This window comes from Echeneis naucrates, chromosome 5 (genome assembly GCF_900963305.1).
Source record: "Echeneis naucrates chromosome 5, fEcheNa1.1, whole genome shotgun sequence".
Lineage (NCBI taxonomy): Eukaryota > Metazoa > Chordata > Actinopteri > Carangiformes > Echeneidae > Echeneis > Echeneis naucrates.
Window position 1 is genome coordinate 26,011,754 of NC_042515.1, and position 22,193 is coordinate 26,033,946.

General features: G+C 40.7%; 1 protein-coding gene and 1 non-coding gene across 3 annotated transcripts; both read left to right on the forward strand.

The window, feature by feature from the left end:
- Positions 1-465: 465 nt before the first annotated feature.
- On the forward strand, positions 466-21,464 carry LOC115043125 (casein kinase II subunit alpha-like). Of its 2 annotated transcripts, none has more exons than XM_029501309.1 (13): positions 466-609; positions 1,804-2,049; positions 2,139-2,250; positions 2,350-2,451; positions 7,630-7,680; positions 7,957-8,016; positions 8,173-8,256; positions 8,536-8,646; positions 9,957-10,058; positions 17,949-18,049; positions 18,247-18,395; positions 18,479-18,529; positions 19,149-21,464. In XM_029501309.1, exons 2-13 carry the CDS (start codon positions 1,949-1,951, stop codon positions 19,265-19,267), a joined length of 1,143 nt encoding a protein of 380 aa, XP_029357169.1. In that variant the 5' UTR covers positions 466-609; positions 1,804-1,948; the 3' UTR covers positions 19,268-21,464. The 2 variants fall into 2 exon arrangements, with proteins under 2 accessions (XP_029357169.1, XP_029357168.1); XM_029501308.1 differs by having other exon boundaries at positions 18,479-18,568; positions 19,149-21,454.
- On the forward strand, positions 7,736-7,870 carry LOC115044347 (small nucleolar RNA SNORA57). The gene has a single exon (XR_003840813.1). It is a non-coding gene; the product is annotated as a small nucleolar RNA SNORA57 (small nucleolar RNA).
- Positions 21,465-22,193: the final 729 nt, after the last annotated feature.

A 22,193-nucleotide genomic window follows, 5' to 3' on the forward strand; every position in this document is an offset into this window, starting at 1 on the left:
AAACAGACACTGGTGTGACAGGATTTGGCATGGCTGTACTGACAAAATAATGCACAATTAAGCTGGATGCCAACTGCCATAAAACAACAAAAATTAGAAGAAAGCAGATTGTTGTCTGCTTGATCTGCGACTTTGTCCCTTCATGGGAAATTAGGAAATTAGGGCCTGAGATGACACTGAAAGATGTGGTCACGATAGGACAAAAATGGTTATTCAAATACCTTACTGAGACAGGCTTAATACAAAGAATCTAGGTTTATCATAGAATTTCTAAGTGTATTTTCAGGTATAAGGCATAATGTGGGTAATTACTATGTTTCACATGCCAACACAGTAGGTGGCAGTAATACACCTTAAAGCTTGTGCCACCCGCCGTAAAAAAAAAAAAAAAAAACTAAGAAGAAGAAATGTCCCTTCGCGGCATCCGTTACAATACTCAAAAATGTAAGTCTCTGTGTTCAGCCATTTTGTCTTCGGTAGAGCCGTAATTACACACTAGTACGCAGACACCGGCAGCGGGGTGGGGGGCGGGGGGCGGGGGAACGAGAGCCTGTCCAGACAAAACTCAGCTGTTTGGAAAGCATTTCAGTCTTTGAATTGACCAAGGGGGTAAATACCGACTTCTATATTGTCTTTACTGTTGACAATGGCTGTATTTTTTGTGGCGGTTTACGAATGCTCACGTTATTTGAGCTAATGTTAGCAGGCTAGCAACCAGGGCCCTCTTAGAGCCGAGAAGTTTCACGCATCGTACTTTCACACCGAACGAAGAACTTATTCGTTTCGCAGATATCCGAAAAGTGTACCACTTCAACAACTGTTTGAAAGAAAACGCGGAACCACCAAATCTTCCGGTTTTGCGGATGATTATGGACCGTAAACAGAATGGATGTCTGATCCTTTCGAATGAATAACTGTATGGAGATAGCTTGGAATATACATTGATTTAAATAATGCACGTACCCATCTCTCCGTCTTGATCGCCTGAGTCATTACAACTAAACATATACGTCAGCGCCCTTTGGTCTCGTACAGTAACGTCAAATAAAGTGGCAGTTCTGAAGAATATCATAATTCATATCGCTGCGGTTGTTTACAAACAGTTAAGCCTTTCGTTGTTAGCAGTAACATATAACCGAAGACAGCCACCCGCAATAGGCTTCTTAAAGGGGCAATCTATTATTAGAGTGTTTGTCGTGCAATGCTAGGTTTTATAAGGTAGAATTTGATTTGAGGTTGTATGAGGCGTTGTCATTTTTGAATTGCATGTTTCATTGTAACACCAAGACTGCAGCATTGACTCTGAAGTTTAGCAGTTTACATAGGTCTCTTTGAGTCGAGACCGATGTAATCTGACTTGCCAGCCAATGATGGGCCCTGTGATGGACAGTCATTTTGGTCACCCTTGTATTCACTCTACCTAGAGTTCTGGCCACAATTTGTGAGCTTTAAGTACCACTTCTCTCCTCATATGCCATGAGGCATATATGGTTATGGCATAATCATATGCCTACCCTCAATCAGGAAATCCAACTGAAATGTTATATATGATGCAGTTATTTCTAAACTGTCTCACAATCGCTTTGAGGGAGAGATAAGCAGAAAAAAGAGTAAAAGTTTTGTTAGCTTTAGTTAGTTTGGTGTTGTCCTTTCTGTCAAATGTGACAATAATTATAATTTTATTAAGGCGCTATATCAAATAAAGTGGCCTAAAGATTTGTGGCTTTTTCTTCATTCCATATTATTTTGATTGAATTATTGGTGATGAATGAATGATTAATTTTCTCTCTATTCATTTGTTAGCTATTCCACCACCGTGCCCCTGCCCCCCTCTCCTTAAACAACACTCCCTTCCCTCCCCTTCCTCTCTTCATCCCAATCTCAAACTCTGTCCAACTGTCTCCTGATGCAATAAAAGCACTCCACAACATCTGACAAGCTGTCGGACATGTCAAGACCTGTGCTGAGTCGGGCTAGGGTGTACACTGAGGTCAACACTCACCGTCCTAGGGAATACTGGGACTACGAGTCTCATGTGGTTGACTGGGGGTAAGTATTTCTTTGACCATCACATAACACTCAGCATGCTTTTTGGTAATCCTTCCAGCTGATGTTTGGATGTGATTTTTATTTCACAGAAACCAGGACGACTTTCAGCTGGTACGGAAGCTAGGGCGTGGCAAGTACAGTGAAGTTTTCGAAGCAATCAACATTACCAATAATGAAAAGGTGGTGGTGAAGATACTGAAGGTAAATCTATATAAAGACAGGAGTCTAGATTAAGCCAGGGCACTGAATGATTAGTCAGATTCTGTCCTCCATCTAATTGTGTCACCCTTTTCCCTTTAGCCTGTGAAGAAAAAGAAGATCAAACGGGAAATTAAGATTTTGGAGAATTTACGAGGTGGTCGTAACATAATCTCCCTCATCGATATTGTAAAAGACCCAGTTGTAAGTGATGATTTTCAACACCTGAGTCTTGGTCATGATTACAGATAATGCTAATTTGAAATTATTTGTTTTTTGTATTTTCCAACTTGTGTTTTTACTTTTTATTCATTCAAATCTGGGATGAAAAGTTCATACTTATGATGTAATAATCATACAACATTTACTCTGCAGTCTCTGTGAGCGTAATAGACTATTTGATATCCAGCAGAAGATGCTTTAAAAATTAACAATAGGCTTGACCTTATTTAATGCCCTGGGGCCTATAGACATCAGTAAACTAAGGCCAAGTCAATGTTGTTGCAAAAACAGTGGATATTAGCAAGGAGAGCCATCTGTAGCAGAACACCAAAACATCTAATTAGTAGTTTGTGGAAGTAGTTTTGGTTGAGTGGCAAAGTCACGCCACTGCTCTGTGTTTTGGCTATTGTAGCACTTTAAAAAACAAGACTGTTTTTATTATTATTATTCAGTTATACCTAACAGGCACAAAGTACAGAAGCCCTAAGCAGGCATTTATTCTGAAATTCTTAGAACAATTTAAGGTAAGGGTAATTTGAAATCTGTTCCGCCATTAGTCTTTGAAAAAGTGACAGTTGTAAAAACACCTTTTAGTGTTCTAAAATATGATTTATTTATTTATTTTTTACCATTGACATGATGAGCCTGTCATTTGTGCAGGTTTGGGTTGGAGAAATATGTGTATAAATACTTAGTAAGCTGTGGCTAGATGTATTTATATTTTTGGCCAGTCTCATCACTGCTGGGACTTTCTCCAGAGTGGAAGAGTATGGTGCTCTCATGTTATGAATATCATTTCATGAATAGAGTAGCCATTGATGAGCAGTGTTACAAAATGATTCCCCCATTAGTAAGTTGTTCATAAAGAAGAACAAGTGACTGAGACTTCACTAAAGCAACACCTCGTTCATCCAGGAAAACAAACAGCCCTACATTGTAAAGTCAAGCATTTATTACAAAGACAACTGTTTGAATACAGAATTAGAGTTGAGCAAAATTGTGTTGTGACAAATGAAAAGAAATTAGCTGCATGATAGAGACAAATCTCAAAAAAAAAAACAAAACAGAAAAATAGGAATTGGGCTATGTTTAAATACTATATGTTAGGGATGTAATGGTACGTGTATTTGTACTGAGCCTTTCTGTATGAATACACGCGTGTGCCAAATGTGCAGTGTGGTGTGCAGACCAGCCTCACTGAGCTTGAGCAAATACAAGCAAATTATAGTTAATTAATCTAACTAATGACCCAGTCTCACATTAGTAAAGACGAGCAACATGGAGCCAGCTGGCAACTCATTGTGGCACCTAGCGTTAGTACAGGGGAGCATGAGGATAATAGTTTGTTTTTTCTACATTGAAGAATTAAGCATATGAGTAAGATTTAAAGTTTATTTAAACTTGCATACTAAAGTGAAACAGTTTTGGGTTTTTTTTTAATGTGAGCAGTTTGAATGTGAAGTTGAAAATGCTTTTCAAATTTAAAAATTTCTTCATGCTGCATTTTAATCGATTGTTATTTTAATACTTATTTTATTTTCGTACCTAGACTCAGGTTTTAATTTAAAAACTTCCTTTGTCCTTTGTTCAGGGAATTGTGTTATGTTTAAAGTATTCACTGTTTTATGTTTCCAATTTAACAATAAATAAAAACAAGATCAAGTTTTTTTTTTTTTTTTTTTTTTTTTTGCATTTGCAACCATTATTTCAATACCAAGGCACATACCTACTATTCATAATGTAGCACAGAGACGAATGAAGAAAACTAAAGCATGTAACTTGAACTTATGGTGCATCCACTGTAAACAACTCCCAATTACACAATAGACATACTTTAATAATTTTGAAAGAGCCAATGCCAGTGTTTAAAGCCCAAAACCTATGGACTCAGAATAGTCGTAGCTTTTCACGAATGCACATGCTTTGTTTTGTAGTTGTATTTCGGACTCACAAATGCACACAATCTGTTTGGCAAATATCCATGCTTTGGTTCACAAATGTAATTTGTATGCAAACTTGTAATTTAAATTCAGAAATGCACGTGCTCTGCTTCACAAATATAATTTTGAAGCACACTTGTAATATAAATTCCCAGATCATACAAATTGCTGACTGCATTTACCAAATGTGTGTGTTGGAGATGTGAGGTGAAGAAATGTAAGGAGCCATATGATTGGCTGTAAGTAAACACACCTGATTGACTGATGAATCTGTCAGACAGAAACATTTGATTGATTGACAGCTTTATAAGCCAATTGTGACGTTGACCTGCAACGTCAGGACAATCTCAAAATTCAATGCACAGATTTCGTAAATGCACATTCAGCAATTCGTATGCTCTGTGTATTTATTGTTGTGCCTATGATTGTGTATATTCTTGCCTCTTATCAAGCCTCAATCTGGAAGGGATGTTCTTTACTGAAGAAAGGAGTGTAACAATGGCTTATTTTTTATTTATTTATTTATTTATTTTGGGGGGGGGGGGGGGGGTTATTAATTAATTATTATGGGATACATCAAAACGTGCTCATTCTATACAGGTGCAGCTCAAAGCATAAAGCATAAACAGGGGAGCTCGGATATGTAAATAGAATGACATGATATGACAATGATAATCAAGCAACTGGTGACTAACTTGAACTTGGGCGAATGAACGGAAGGTTTGTTAAATACAATGATTTTCTGAGGAAGGAGAGGGTTTGAAGCTAAAATTTGGGTCAATATTGTTTAATAGCCATGTCTCGCACCACTCAGAACAACCAGCTATGAGAGCAGATATGTGCAACCTTAGTTTGGATTGGCGATTCACCTGGCCACGAAAAGGGCAGATGAGATATTCGACGAGGTCCTTCGTCGTGGCCTTCTAAGCTAGACTGGTCCTCGGCTGAAGTGGCTGTTGGTTTGTCTCATCTTTTGTGCGATTGGCTTGGTTATTAAGTTAATGTCCAAATTATTCTCTTTCCTGATGAAAACAGATTGGAGCCACGCACAGCACAAGCGGCCCCCTGTTACCACGGCAACTCGAGACGCTGGAGGCTGAATGCGGTGCGACTAAACTTGTTACGGTCGCAAGCAGCCTTGGCTTCAAGTTGGAACTTAGCCCTTATAGTTTAGCGGCTAAGTTCTCACTCCTGAGTTTCTTTTTGTTGTTGTTGTTGATCCATCAGGTCTCCTGGGGAAGCTCTCCTCTTCACAGCTTTCCCAGAACCCCTCTCTCCAATTTTTTCGAACTTTTGCCCTGATAAAATTTGTATTGATTGTTTATTGGGGGCCAACTCACCGGCGTGGTCTGGTTGTCGGAGCAAATTTGGTCCAATCAAATTTCTCCCTCTAGTTTCACGGCATAACGAAGGCGATTTTTGGATTTTAACTACGCCTTTCATTTACCCAAGTTTGAAGTTGCATATAAAACAAAGAGAAATGTATTATTTTCGTAAGAACAGTTTTCTCTGCTTGTTGTGGTTAGTTCGGTGGACTTGGTTAGACAGGTTCTGCTGATTTGTGGCATGAATTGTAATTTATTGTTTGGGAAAGCAGGGTCTTTCGATGTCAAAGTCAGATAAGAGTCCGGGATGGCACTTAGCAGAGATCTGGGAAATCTCTGTTGGAGGCAACAGTCTCTTTGAAACCTGAGGGGTGTGGGAGCTGGGAATCTGTACTCCCCCCCCACCCCCCCCCCCCTTTCCGGACCTCACAACATTATATTACAAGTGTGCCTCAACATTTGTGAAGCAGAGCGTGTGCATTTGTCCAAAATACAGCTACGAAACAAAGCGTGTGCATTTGTGAAAAGCCCCGTGAGAGTTCATTCATTATGAGACTGGTCTGACTCCGTAAAAACTGCCACTAATTATTTTAAGTCATCACCCTACATCACCAATTGGTGGTCCAGATAAAATCACAGCACTTTTGCAATATCATAATAAGTTTTATGCTTTTGTTTTGATCATTATAGATTTAATACCCTTTGTTTTGTCAGATAAATGAGACTTTTTATTACTTGGTGCTTGCAGCTTGTGATTTTTAATGCTGATTAATAGCATAGATAGCTGTCAGTTCACTCTGTCACCAAAAGTTAGAATTTTTAGTGCAGGTCAGAATAATTAGCTAGTAAGTGCATATTATAGTGTAATTTTTTTATTTTATCTCATCATTAGATTCAAGAGCTAATAACCTTGTTTTTGAGATGTCAGTTCATTTGATTTTAAAGTGTGGAAATGTGTTTTGAGCATTTGACCTTTTCAATAATGAAATGGTGAGAAATTGCAATTGCTGAAATGTGATTGCCAATTGACAGCTGATATCTGGCCTGATGACTCCTCATAGGCGGATTGAGGTTCTGTTGTGGAATTTTTGAAACAAACAATATTTCATATATTTTTAAGTAACGTTTCTATGGATTTTATGTCACTCGTTTGGAATGCAGTGGAAAAATCGCTGAATATCTAGGAAAAGTCCAGAATGTTTCTGTAAAGAATGGAAAAGTAATGCAGGTGCTTGTAACTGCTCACTTAGAAACATAAAGAAATTATTTCATAGGCACTTCAGGGCCTTGATACTGAGCTGCCCCACTGAAATTCAGCGAATCGCACACTTAGTTGTTGAAATATAATCATAGAAGTGCAGCTGCTAACTCTAGCTTATCAGTTGCTTACTCTAGCCTGTCTGCTGTGAGCATACATTATGATACATATGGAGCTCTTTGTTCTTTGTCATTTTACAAATCACTTTGCGCATCACTCTGCACATACACTTAGATCTCTTCAAATCACATACATCTTCACACACATTTCCCTTCTTTATTTACTCTGTTCCTTACACTGTACATCTTTTCTGTGCCTTGTATAATGAATGAGTAATGAATCTTGCCATTTGCCTTGAAGTTTTGTTAATGAGACTCAAAAGAAACAAAAGCAAGAGTTGCCTGCTTGCTCATGTCTACAAGAAACAAGTAGAATTTCACCATAGTTTTGCTCACCATTTGGCTGTCAATATGGTTCAGTTCATACAGTCAGTACAGTGGGCATTTGTAGAGCACGCATTATGAAGGTTATTACATCTGTTTTAGTTCAACCAATTAATTTACACTAAAACAGCACTTTGTGGCATATGTTTGTTGAGCCTGCAACAAATTAAATACACAACTTTTACATTTTGCAGTCCCGCACACCTGCTTTGGTCTTTGAACATGTCAACAACACAGACTTCAAGGTAGGAATTAAACTTTCCTTTATTTGTAAACGTTTATTGTATGATAAAATTGATACCTCCTTTCTTGGCATACGAGTGGATTATGTGTGCACATGTGTATATGTGACAGAAGAAAATGAAAGTCTAGTGTTATCTTTGGTGCCAGAAAGTCTACCCTCTTCTGGTTCTACTCTCAGTCACTGGCACAATACCTCCATGTTTTCTGTTAAATATCTGCTTTTCACTCGCTGTAGGAAATTACCAGATAAAGACAAATTACTTTATTTTGGTTTCCAGCAACTGTACCAGACCCTGACGGACTATGACATCCGATTCTATATGTACGAGATCCTCAAGGTTAGTCCTCCAGCCTCATGTCTAACCTCTTAGTGCAATTTCTTAAACAAGACTCTAATAGGCTTTTTGGTTTTGTTCTTTTTGGGTATTAAGTATTAAGCCCTATGGCCTTCCATTAGCAATGGAAACCAAAGTCCCTCTGTTTTATTTCTGTAGGCCCTGGACTACTGCCACAGCATGGGAATTATGCATAGAGATGTAAAGCCACATAATGTGATGATCGATCACGAGCACCAGAAGGTCAGTAATAAACACACTTGCTGGTTTCGCTTCCTTATCCAAAACTTATAAATAAAATGTTTTAAAAATGTGAATATTAACCAAATTTGGTCATTTTTGTTGTGCAGCTTTTTGTTTGCATGTTTTTTTCCTTTTTGCTGTTATCTTTTAATCTGTTTTTGCATTAACTCACTCAACATTAACGTTAACTAACTAAAAAATGTAACTAATTTGACAAATAATCATTAGTGGCTGTGCTAAATCATGAATACATGAGCTGTCTGCATTGTCTGTCTGCAGTTGCGCCTTATTGATTGGGGTCTGGCAGAGTTTTATCATCCAGGGCAGGAGTATAATGTGAGGGTTGCTTCGCGCTATTTTAAAGGACCTGAGCTTCTGGTGGATTATCAGGTATGTCTTCATCAGGTGAATTCAGCATAAAGTGGGTACGAAAGTATTCATACCCCCTTAAATTCTTTACTCTTTGTTACATTGTGGCCATTTGCTAAAATAATTTGTTGATTTTTTTTTTCCTCATTACTGTACACACAGCGCCCCATTTTGACAGAAAATTGTGACCATATGATATTTAAGTTTTTGTTTGTTCATAAATTTGCCAAAAAGTTCTATAATTTTGTGTTTTTTTTCTTGTTGGTTTTTTTTGGACTACTGTGTGTACGTTAATGAGGAGAAAAAAGAACTTTATTTTTTTTATTTTTTTTCCCCCCCCGAATTTCCCCAATGGGGATTGATAAAGTATTATCTTAGCTCTTATCTTCTTTTGGCAAATGGGGCTGCAATATAAAACAGAACAAATACTTTAAGGGGGTCGGAATACTTTCCGTATCCACTGTATTTTCATTATGTCATGACCCTTCTCAACCCAATCGGTCATAGCAGATGGCGCCCCCCTCTCCCCTCCAAGCCTGGTTCTGCCAGAGGTTTCTGCCTCTTAAAGGAAGTTTTTCCTTGCCACTGTTGCCAAGTGCTTGCTCATCTGGGGATCTCTTGGGTCTCTTTAAATAATTTTTATAAAGAATTTGGTTTAGACATGCTCTATATGTAAAGTGCATTGATGTAACTTTGTTATGACTTGGCACTATACAAATAAATATGATTTGATTTGATTTGATTTGACCCTTCTCTGTGTCCTGTTCCTTTGCTTGCACTTGATTTATTAGTTGCAGATGAGCCAAGACACATTTCACATTTTAATTGTTTGAGAGGTGAATCAAGAATGGTACGCCTTAAAGATATTTTTTCTGCATTTAGTAGGAGAACATCCTAAACCAAAACTGGTTTGTCCTTTGTAAGTTTGTGATGTATTTGCCATGATAAAGACGGTTGATTTATGCCCCAGACTTCATGTGCGATTCATCTCGAAGTTTGACCCCAAAATAGTTTAAAACTGGAAATAGTCCCACTTAATGAGGAACCCAATATCCGGGTTGTTCCATCTTCAAAGAGTCAAGGACGCTGTGTGAGACTGATGATGATTTCTCGTTTTCTTTTACATCAAGCCTTCAGCTCATTCATCCCAGAGTGCAGCGGGGCCACAGCAGTTCTGATCTAGCAGTACTTTGCTGGGCAGGTGACAACTGTGGGTCTGTGCTAAGACCTGATGAGAAGGTCTTAGATGAAACATTGGGTTCACCAAAATGTGTTGACCCCAATACTGATCAGCGCCAGAGTAGACTTGAGACTTGTTTTGTGTGTTCCAGATGTATGACTACAGTCTGGATATGTGGAGCCTTGGCTGTATGCTGGCAAGCATGATCTTCAGAAAGGAGCCCTTCTTCCATGGCCATGACAACTATGATCAGGTACATACCAGGCTGGGCCATTGGTTGGTTAGGATCCCCAAATAACTTAAATAACTCAGCTCAGACGCCACTTATTTCTTTGACCACATCTGACATGCTTCTCGATATAATTGAGTGAAAATTTGACATTTCAAAACAAATTATGTTATCCTGATCCTACAAAATTTGGGTCTTGATTTAGTGATCCAGTCCTACCCAGAATCTGAAGTGAGTGAATTTGGGTATTTCAAAGCTTCAAGGTGGAGATTAAAATAGATTTGATTTGAGCAAATAGATATGCTATACATCAAGAATTATCCGATTCCTTCTTAAAAGTGGATTCAGCCTGGATTCAAGGTGGATGACGAGAAATGCAGGAAACATTGCACATATTTAACAATAATTAATTTTATTTGCAATGCACTATACATCTTATAGAAAATCTCAAAATGCTACAAGGTTAAAAACATAAAACAAATGGACAATGATGAAGACAACAACAAGGTGAGTGCAAGTCTGCAGAGTGTAGTCAAAAGCTGTTTTTGAAGAGGTAAGTTTTTAATCCTCATTTAAAAGCATCATCAGTCCGTGGTCCCCTCAGGTCGTATGGGAGGGTGTTCCACAGACTGGGAGTGGCCAAAGAGAAGGCCCGATCCCCTATAGTGTGGGGCTTGGCCTTGGGCAGTTTGAGGAGGTCTGAGGGGTGAGGAGTTCCTTGAGGTATTGGGGATATGTCCATGGATGCACTGGTGGGTGAGGAGGGAAAGTTTGTATTTGATCCTGAGTGGGACAGGAAGCCAGTGGAATGATTTGAGGGGGGAGGTGATGTGATAATACTTTTGCACCCTCATCAGGATACTGGCTGTGCTGTTCTGAATGTATTGAAGCCTATTTAGGCTCTGGCCAGGGATCCCGGTGAAGAGTGTGTTACAGTAATCCAGCCTAGAGGAGACAAAAGCGTGGACGAGCTTCTCTGCATCGGCACCAGTGAGAGGGGGTTGGAGTTTGGCAATATTTCGGAAGTGGAAGAAGGATGTCTTGCAGAAGTAGTTGATGTGCATCTCGAAAGAAAGGTGGGTATCCATTAGAGTTGAGCTGGATACTTGGCTGAAACAAGTATTCAGTACATATAAGGCTGGGTCGCTGAGTAGTTATCTTTTTACCCTCCTTTTATCCTTGGATTTGTGACTTTATGCGCAAAGGATTACCTGGGACTGTTTATTATATTGGCACTTCTGTTACTTATGCAATGTGCGGATTACTCGTCGGGTACAGTAATCAACTGGCGAGTTGCATACTCCTCCTTCTCTAGCTTCGGCTCCATGCTCGCCAAGCACCCGGATCAGAGATGATTCCAGGGGAGATACTTGTCACTCAAACTAACTACACCCCAGATACTAACAAAAAGAAAAAAAAGCGGAGTGAGCGCTAAATGTATGTGTATGTAACGAGATCGACGAACTACAAGCTAATGTGATATACATGTACGAGTACAGGACAGCTGCAATTTTGGCATTCACGGAAACCTGGCTTAGCAGCAATGATAGCAATGGTTCTCTGTATATTGATGGATTCGGGACGCCAACTAGCCTCAACTGGAACAGTCAGCTGACTGGCAAGAAACATGGTGGCGGTGTCTGCCTCTATGTAAACAAACAGTGGTGCTCCTCTGTTACAGTGACGGAGAGACTGTGTACTGTGGACATTGAACTTTTGTTGGTTTCCCTGTGTCCCTTCTACCTATCCAGAGAATTCCCTCAGCTATTTTTTTTAATCTTGATGTATATCCAGCCTAAAGCAAAGTCATTGGCAGCTTCTGATCACATCATGTCCACACTCAGCAGGTTTGAACTTATCTCCCCAGACTCTCCAAAATTTGTTCTTGGTGATTTTAATCGCTGCTGTGCTGACAAGAATTTTCTTAAAGGTTTTCATCAATACATCATCGGCACCACACAAATAGGGAAGGCTAATGACCAATGCAATGGATCTGCTTCTGGTGCATAGAAATCTGTTGCCCTCCCCCCACTTGGATCTGCTGATCATACCTCCACCCTGCTTGCAACAGCACACCTAGCTGTTGTGAGGAGAGCAGAGAAGGTCATTAAGGATATCAAGCAATGGGCAAGTGACAGTATTAAGAGGCTACAAGGGTGAATTGAAGCCACTGACTAGATCAACCTAACAGTGCCCTCATCAATGAGCAGGCCGACACTGTAACATCATACATTTCATTTTGTGGATAACATTCTAACATTGGATAACATTCCAATCAAAACAATCACCATCTTTCCCAATAACAAACCATGGGTGACAAAAGAACTTAACTCTTCTCAATATGAAAAAGAGAATATTTTTCTCTGCCTCTGACAATGAGAAAAAAGAGATCAACAAAGAGGTGAAGCGGGCCATAAAAGTTGCCAAGCTAAGGCACAGGGACGAAAAATGTGGCAGCTATGAATACAACCTCCACCTCTCACAAAGCCATCCATGTTGAGGGCAGAAGTCCAGCGTCATTACCTAAGGACCTCAACTCTTTTTCACAAGATTTGAGACTGACAATAGCACCGAGCTTGAAACAACCATCACTTCACTAAAAACTGGTGGTTTTGTACTTAACATTTGTGCTGAAGAGGTAGTGAGAGTCCTTAAGAGGATCAAAGTCAACACAGCACCTGGGCCCGAAAAGATCTGTGGCCGAACTCTGAAGCATTGTGCTGACAAGCTAGGTGGTGTATTCCAGCTCTTTTTCCAGAGCTCAGTTGCCAGCTCCACAGTTCCCCAGCTGTGGACACAATGTACTGTCTTTCCCCCTCCACAAAAAAAGCGCTGTAAGGATTCCGAACGATCTCAGGAACTGTTGCTCTGACTTCACTTGTAATGAAGGCCTTGGAGAGGGTGATAAAATATTGCTTCATCACAACAGCAGACTTCCAACTGGATCCACTCCAATTTGTGAATTGGGTAGGAAGGGGGGTGGACGATGCAAAAGTCTTTATCCTAGACACCATACACAAGCATCTTGAAACCCCAAACACAACAGCTAGGTTGCTGTTCGCTGACTTTTCCTCTGCATTTAATACCCTGCAACCACATATTCTAGCTGAGAGACTCACCTCCCGCTTCCATCTTAATACCGGTCTTATTCAGTGGATCCTGAATTTTCTAACTAACAGGCCACAGAGAGTGTTGTTAATAATTTTTTTTCTGATCTCACCTACACTTCAACTGGCTCACCACATGGCTGTGTTCTCTCACCCTCTTCTGTTCATTCTATACACTGATGACTGCAGGACTATCCACCATAACTGCCATCTGGTCAAGTTTGCTGTCCATTCTGTCTGGCTCCTTCCATCACCTAAGGTCGTCTCTCAGTGACTTTGTGGACTCGTGTGATAGATCATGCCTGGAGCTGAATGTGACTAAAACCCACGAGATGATAGTTACCTTCTTTAAAAGACAGAGGGAGTTGGCTGAGGCTGTAGTGACCACCATCCATGGGGAACCAGTGGAAATAGTGGCGAGGTACAAGTAGCTGGGCACAGTATTTGATCACCAGCTGAAGTTTGTGCCAGCAACGTCAGTATCTATTGAGGAAACTGAACTCCTTTGGTGTAAGCAAAAACATCCTCACGACATTTTACCACTCCTTCATAGAGAGCATCATCACCTTCTCCTTCACATGCTGGCTCCATTCCAACTCACTTCAAAATTGAAACTGGTTATTTGGTGTAGTGAAGCTCTGCTCCAAAATCATTGGTCTTCCTCTAAGATCCCTCTCCACCTTCTGTGAGCAACAGACTTTGAGGAAAGCCAGCAGGATCCTGCAGGACCCACCCCACCCGCTCTTCTCTACATTTGCCCGGGCTGCAGGGCCCAAAGCAGGAGTGCAACCTTTGTGGCCAGAACTGTCCTCCTGCTCAACTCGCAGCCATCACTGTCCTCCGCCTTCCCCCAACCACCCACCCCCAAACCTTCCTCTCCTAAATAAAGGTGTAAGACCATACCAGGTCCCTTTATTTTCTTAATTGAGAAAGAGTTGATATGTTTTTCAAGTGCATAAGATACATGGTAAAAGAGATATAATAAAAAACAAAACCAAATAAATAAAAAGAAATGATAAAGATAAATTAGAATAAAACAAAAGGTTAATAAATCTTAATCTTTCATATTAGTTTTATTTAAAAATAATACACTAGGTGGAACCAAGTGTTTTTTGTTTTTTTCTTTTTTAATATATAATAGCGGTTCCTTGTCCAGTGATTCAGGGGCATACACTAGACAGGATGTAGCAGTTCCAAGATTGAGTTGGGTCTGTTATTTCATATTCAGGCCTAAGGGGCCAATGGAATTAAAAATATTTATCCATTTCCTCTCTGTTCTCTTCCTTGGAAAGGTTGGCCAATTTTTGCTGCCCTCCAGGCCGAAGACTTGTACATTATCAGTGGAATGTAAGAGTAAATGTGAATAAAAGAGGCGTTCCTTCCTTCCTTTTCTGATTTTATAGGGATGTTGTTTTACTCCCATTCCCAATGTATTTGTGGTTTCCCCAATATAGGTTTTTTTTTGGCACTTAAGGCATTTTATGCCATAGACCACATTTGTGGTTTTTGGGCTATTGGTTTGCCAAATTGGGGCGCTCTTATCCATCAAAGGATTGGTGAGGATTAGGGTTAGGGTTAGGTTGGGCCCCTGGCTGGTGGTCTTATTGGGCCTGGGTTATCTTGAACTATGTCCGCGCCTGACAAGAGCTCAGCCCCTGTTTGGGTGGCTTCAGTCTTTGAACATCTATCTGGAGGAAGTCCACCTTCATCCATGCTTCTACCTCCTCCAGGCAGGTGGTCAGGATGGATAGTGGCAGGGGTGTAGAGGGGGTGGGATTTGTTCTCAAGTAAAAATGGGTCATCAGCATAGCAAAGGAATGACTCTCCATGCTTGCCCTTGACATGGTCATGACATTGACATGGGGAACCAGTGTCAAATGTCATCAGGAGGTTGTTGGTAACCCTGACTAGGGCCGATTCTGGGCTGTGTGCAGGGCGGAAACCAGACTGCAATTTGAATGGGAATGAGTGAATGGGAGGTTGGAGATTGGTCTAAGTATGTCTGGGTCTCATGTAATTTTTTTCAGGAGTGGCCTGATGACAGCAGTTTTCAGTTGAAGTGTGACATGACCAGCTTGTAGGGAGTGGTTTATGATGATGGTGTTGAGTGGGCTGATAGCAGTGAGATTTGACTTCACCAAATCTGGGGTCCAGAACACAGATGGACACCTTAATTTTCCTGATGATGTCCTCAACCTTCAGCTGTAAGATGGCATCAAAGCAGCAAAGATAGCTCTCCTCACCAGTAGTAGCAGCAGTGGTCATGTCACTGCTGTAACTACGTGAATAATGAATGAAAGACCCAAAGACCCATACTTATGAGTCATGAACAAATCATTCATGTCTAGAGTGAGCCTGCTGTTACCTCCTCAGCTTTGTAGTTCCTAACCAACGTATAAAACAGCTGGTTATAAAACTAAGTCTCGTTTCATCTTAGCTTGGCTCATTGACGCTGGTAGCTAGCAGTCCAGGCTAGTTTCGCACACAGAGGAGGAGAGGCAGAGTAGTTGAACACATGGACTAGGGCTTTATTCGGCTCCTTTCTTCCTTCAAACATTACAACATAGTACTTCTATGGCTGCAGAGTTGAGTACCATCACACTGATTATAAAGCTTAGAGTGGCTACAGCTGGTGTTACTTCTCACACAATTCACCGCAGAGAGGGACATATACGCTTCTCCTCAAACATACACACAATGGCACGGCTACGTACTGACTACATCACACACTATCCACAAGGCAACCTCCTTAAAGGGGAATGCTCAGGCCAGGAACACTACTCAGGGGCCATGGAACAAGTGAACAAGAGACTCAGACCCGAAGACCCATACTTCTGAGTCGTGAATGAATCACTAATTTCTATACTGAGCCTGTGCAGCATCCATGGGACAAGTGAACAAGAGACTCAGACCCAAAGATCCATACTTTTGAATCTTGAACGAATCCGTCACGCCTACACTGAGAATGCACAGTGGTCATGTGACATGTGAATGAGAGACTCAGATCCAAAGACCCTATTTTATGATTTGCGAATGAGAATACTGAGAATATGTGGCAGGAAGACCTGTTCATGAACAAATCTGAGCCTGTGGCAAGCATGTGCGGACCAAGGAAAAAAGAACGAATCACTTACTGAGATGACTTGTTACTCCCAAGTCATATAAAAGATTAGTTCGAAATTAACAAATTGTTCATGAACGACACATCACTAACACCCAGCCGTCCGTAGCTCACTGGTATACCAAGGGGCTGAGTGTGCAAAGGTGACTGTTTGTGACTTGAAGGTCCAGAAGAAAGCCCAACGACTGGCTGTAAAAGTCCACTAACGCTGAGACTGAGGAGAGTTCGGCACAGCCAGAGGAGAGGTGTTGAATGTACATGGTGAGGGTGTCCAAGTTGATAGGAGGGGTGTTAATATGAATATTCATATCTCTGAGAAGTATGATGTTGGCAGAGGTTGTGCAGAGAGTGGTAAGGTGATTTTGTATCTCAGAGAAAAAGGCGGAATTTAATTTGTCATGGGGAAGGGGGTCTTACATGTGAAGGCAAGTCACTCAGATGATGACAGTGTGGGCAGGATGATGAGGGATAGTTGCAGTCCCTGTCGGTGTGGCACTGCCAGTCTACCACCGCGCCCAGTGCTGTGTGCTCTCTGCATGTAGCTGTACCCAGGAGGACAGGCTTCATTAAGGGCTGAGTAAACCTCTGGTTGGTGCCAAGTTTCTGTATGACACATTAAGTGTCGTCCAGTATGTGGTCATGTATGAGGGATGCTTTGTTATTGATGAATTGTGTGTTGAAAAGTTCCAGTTTGACCACTGATATAGTGGTTGTACTACACTAAAGCCCACTCCGCGTATACTGTAATCCGGTCCACGTTTTGAATCCAGTTGGACATGGCGATGTTTCCGGTGTACGGATGCAGAGATCTCGCTGTGTTATATACACCAAGAGTGACGGCGCTCTGTTGACGTGTCGGAGGAGCGACACTGGACCAGGTGAATGGGACAGCGTGAGCGGAGTGGCCGGGTTGATGATGGTAAACAATTTTCGCCGAGAGCTTCCATGGAGGTATCGAGGTCTGCGTTGAAGTCTGCGCTCTTGAAAGGCTGAAGGACACGGTAAAATGCAGGTGTCGAGACCCGATTTTTGAGATGGAGTACTAAAACATAATTCCGTCGGTCGGTGTGTTAGCCTGTGGCCGATTTTTTGCCAAACACAAACATTAAGAACTGACAGGCACGCCACGCCTCGTCATTTGATGTGTGGGATATAGACCATTTGGATATCACCATCGGTTTGTGAGCTGAAGAGAAGCGGCAGCCAACTTGCGTCAGCGTCTGGGTCACTTGATTTTTGCATATGAAATTGAAACGGACTAAGAGAAAACAATACCATGCATTGGTATAAACTCCTTAATAATCAACGAATATTTATGTTCTTAAATGTCTGCATAGAATATTGTTTTGCATCAAGCAACAAAACAGATTGTGTGAATTTGGAGAGATGTTGTGTTTCAATTTGTTGTGATTCAATTTTCCAGTCAGAAAAAGTAGCCATCTGTTGGTTTAATATATGTAATGCACTTGTCCAGAAATACACAAATCCAGATTCTGTGATCGTGATGTTCTACCTGAATCACACTTATCCTATCTCGGAAGTCTTTGAAAAACCAGGACAACAAGCATCAGTTTTATCTGCAATAGCAAAAAGAGGGATTCCAGATCTGGGTAATTCTGATGTAAATTGAAAGTTTTGAAATACAAGGCCCAGGTAACAGGTTGTTTCCTGTTTGTTTTCTTCTAGTTGGTGAGAATTGCAAAGGTCCTGGGAACTGAAGACCTCTATGACTACATCGACAAGTACAACATAGAGTTGGAACCTCGCTTCAATGACATCCTGGGGAGGTGAACACTGTTACTGTAGTACTGTAATATCTATTAGTCTATGATTCTTCAGCTCTTTGCTCAGTGGGTTAGAGTCACAATTGTCTTTCCAAAGACTTTCTTCAGTCTAAAGTGATTCCACACTTCACTGTTTGTTAGGGTTTTTTATTTTATTTTATTGTTGTCTTTTTATTTTTATTTATTTTTTTTTAATACAGGCATTCTCGTAAGCGGTGGGAGAGGTTTGTCCACAGTGAAAACCAGCACCTGGTCAGCCCAGAGGCTCTGGATTTCTTAGATAAGCTGCTGCGCTATGACCATCAAGCCCGGCTGACTGCACATGAGGCCATGGATCACCCATACTTCTGTAAGCTCCAAAAAATCCAGTGGTTTTGTTTTTCAATATCAAATGCAACAGTTATACAAAATTATTTCTGTTTTTCCCTGTAGTCCCCATTGTGAAGGATCAGTCTTGTGCCACTGGATCAGCCAGCATGCCTGGTGGGAACACAGCTGTTGGCAAAGCCAGCATAATCACTGGTGATACTGGTTATACTTGAATACATACATCTTCACATACATCTAGACAAAATCTGACAAGTTCCCTTATATCAATCATGTTTCTGATCCAGCAAACCTGGATAACACCCAAATAAATGATACAAATCCAAATGAAAACAAAATGGTGTCTTGTACCAAAAATACCTAGAAGTGGCAGCTAAAAGCTACATCTACTGAATTTATTTATTTATTTTTACAGAACGTCCCCTAGAAATTAAGGCATAATCAACATGAGTGAACACAGCATCAAACAAAGGATTTGTTAATTTATTTATAATTATGAAGTCTGTGTTCTTAATTCTTGAAAAGGAATCCGTGCTGACAGAGTAGTTGTTGTGTTAGTGGCTAAAATAGCATGTGGAGAGACTACATGCAAGATTTTGATAGAGAGGTTTGTTGTGCTGGTTACTGTGAATTTTAACAGTAGTAGTTGTTCACAATGTATGGATTTATATGGGATAAATAGGATGTGTGACTGGAATACAGAGATTTTTCTAATTTGCCTGAGTTTAAAGTTTGTCGTCTTAGCTTTCAAATTGTCTCTTACTCTTATCTACAGGTATCGCTGCCTTGCCAGCCTCTACTGCCCTTGGCCCTCTGACTGGCACACCGGTCCTGTCTGCTGCCACCAATGCCCTGAGCACTGTGGTACCCGCTGCTGCTGGTGCCCCACAGTAACACCTCATCTAAATCCACCATCATCTCTCCCACCTGTTCCACACCTCAGCTTGGTTGAAGAACTAGACATGTCCCATTGCACTAGTCCTCCCATATCCAGGTGCAGCCGGAGTGCAAGAACAAAATGAATGTGTTAATCTGACATCTGAAATGAATGACCCATGTAACTGAAATATCCAGGTGTTCCCTACACTTTTCCACAAGTTTTAGCGAATACATGGGTGTGTCTTTGTCTGTAATGAGTGAGTTCTGCCCCTGACTAGGGGTCTTGACCCCCCCCGCATGTTGTAGTTTGGACAGTAAAAAGAACTGGCTGCTAAGTACATCAACAGTCTTCTTTTGATAATGCAAATCCCCGTCACATCATTTATAATTAAACTGTTTTGTATTCACCTGTAGGGTACTGCTGGATAAGGATCATTACTATCAAATGGCGTGATTGACAAGTTTGAAACCAAGTAAAGTTCATTCAGGTTCTCACAAAAGTTTCTCAGATGTGCTGCTTTCCAGATCCTTGAATTGTGGATTTTCTTGAATCACTCCAAAACATAGCCAAAGTTTTCCAAGTGGTTGGAAGGAGATAATCAGACCCAGTTTTATTTGATGGGTGTTGCTTAAGGAGGGACCTTGACACAGCAGCAGGTTGAAAATGGGGGTTTTGATAAATAAGATGGATGCAAGATGGTGTGATCATTTTAAAGACTAAAGTGCTGTTAGTTCTGGAACTGGGCTGGCCCAGTGATGAGTAATAATTTATTAATTAACTGTTGAAATTGAAGTGTCTAATAACACTGAAAGGGTAGCTCTTTGCGCAATGTGTTAGTGTTAGTACACTAACACATTGCGCTCATTTGTCCCATTTCAAAACCTTAAGATGCACATGAATTAAAAGATGCCTACGTTGACCTGAGAACAGAGTAGTTTGAGTACCTACATCACTGTATATATTATGTTCTTATGTAGAAGATTAGCATTTGAAAGTATTTGTGTAAATAAATGTGTTCTATTTATCAGGTGAATGTTACTGATTTATATATACTTATATGTATATACACAGTGATAATAACATTCACCCGGATGCACTTGGAATACATGAGACAGTTCAAAACTTCAGAGATGTTACAGGATATAGGTGATTTATGGGTGCATAATCCAGTGTATTGTGGTGCAATTTAGTCCATTGAGTCCATCAACAGGTCTCAATCTGCATGTCCCCCCTATCAGGCTCCTTTCCGTTCCAACACATTTCCTTTAATAGCTGCCTAATTTTATTTATTTATTTATTTTTTGTACTCAGAACTCGTTCTACTCTTACTTTAATTCGCCTTATGAATCGTCGGCATTGTTCAAATAATCCAGTGTTGCGAACCACTTCACGTCCCCCAGTAGTCCTTGGACCACTGGACACATGTGAGTCATTTGTCCATTTGCTAGATTATTTACCATCTGAGCTGCCTGCATGCCCATCAACATGTTTGTGTGTCTGTCTGTTGCCCGCAGGCACTGTCTCCTCAGCATGGGAACGATGCAACAGGTCAAAAACAGAACCCAGAATTAAAACTATGACAGCACTCATGGCTGCTTTGGCCAAAACGACTTCCCATTTCCCCAAATTTAGGTCCAGCCAATACAAAGACAGGCTACCTCTCCTACCAGAATTCCCCCTTAATTTGTCTTTTAACTTTAGTAGGTTAGTCATGGCCTTTGTGAATGAACCATCTGCATTTGTGTTACATGGGATGTAATTACAACAGTATTTTTTGAACATTTGTCACACACCTCCTCGTTCTGGTGTCATCCATTCCAACACCTGTCAATTTTGCCATGTTACCGTGGTAGTTGCATGCAACTGTTCCCCCAAAGCTCTAAACAATTCACTGCTGTAGCTAGTGTACCTCTGTTGATTGTAGTAAATGTAATTTATCCAGGCTACATTCTTATTAATTGTAATCCAGGTCAATATGGACACTAATCCTGCCTTCACTTCATTTTGTGCCTTAAATTCATCGAGAATTCCTGTTGGCAGTCCTATCGCATCTAACTGTGTTCCTTCGTGAAGAATGAAATGTTGCTTTGACCTTTGAGGTTGATCTGACTCCATTTCCTGCTTGACTGTTTCATTCACTCCTTCATACATAACTACCATTGGAATTTGCAGTCTAACCTAAGCATATAATGCTATCCACCTTAATGGGAGAACATTATGCAACACATCCTTCCCACACATCCAAAAACTGTCTGCTCACTTAGCAGACCAATGCATCTTTTATTGGGCGGGTCATATTTATGGTCTTACATTCTTGGCTCAACGACACTGGATTCTCAAACCATACAGTCTGGGTAGTAAATTAAAGTTTTATCTGTGACTGAGTTAACAGTTGTATTCCCCACCATTATACCTCGATAATCATTCAGGAAACCTCCACTGGCAAAACACTCATACTTTCGTGTATAGTCAACTTTGTAATTGGTTGGTGGCTCACTCTGTGATGTAAGCATGCCAAACTCTTCACACTGCTCTTTGCACCAACAGTTCGGACATTTATCCAAATAGTTATGTTTTGGGGCTCGCTTCTTCCTGTGGCTACCTTCCCTCAGGACATGTTAAAAGTATGTTTCGCTGGAATCACCATGGGAATCGTATCAGGAAACTCGGCACATTCTAAACACTTGTTACTAGCCATTCTTCTGGTAGTATGCTTTACCCACTTATACCACCCATTATTATTAGCAGCCTACCAAAGTTCCCCAGTGCCGCCATGACGCTCTTATGTCTTGGCTGAAGAGCATTCCATTGCTTCCTCTGTCTAAGCAACTGGTCTATATCGGCTTGATCGTAGTCCTGGCTATAGTCGTCATATATGTCTTGCTCATTCTGCTTTGTCTTATATGGGGTTGGAGCGATTTTTCCAACCTTAATAATTTT

What these genes read in the sequence shown, in the direction of transcription:
- LOC115043125 (XM_029501308.1), top strand. Translation starts at nt 1,949, where the DNA reads ATGTCAAGACCTGTGCTGAGTCGGGCTAGGGTGTACACTGAGGTCAAC. An exon ending in TCGATCACGAGCACCAGAAG is followed by an intron (nt 8,257 to 8,535) that starts GTCAGTAATAAA and finishes GTCTGTCTGCAG; the next exon opens with TTGCGCCTTATTGATTGGGG. An exon ending in TTCAATGACATCCTGGGGAG is followed by an intron (nt 18,050 to 18,246) that starts GTGAACACTGTT and finishes TTTTTAATACAG; the next exon opens with GCATTCTCGTAAGCGGTGGG.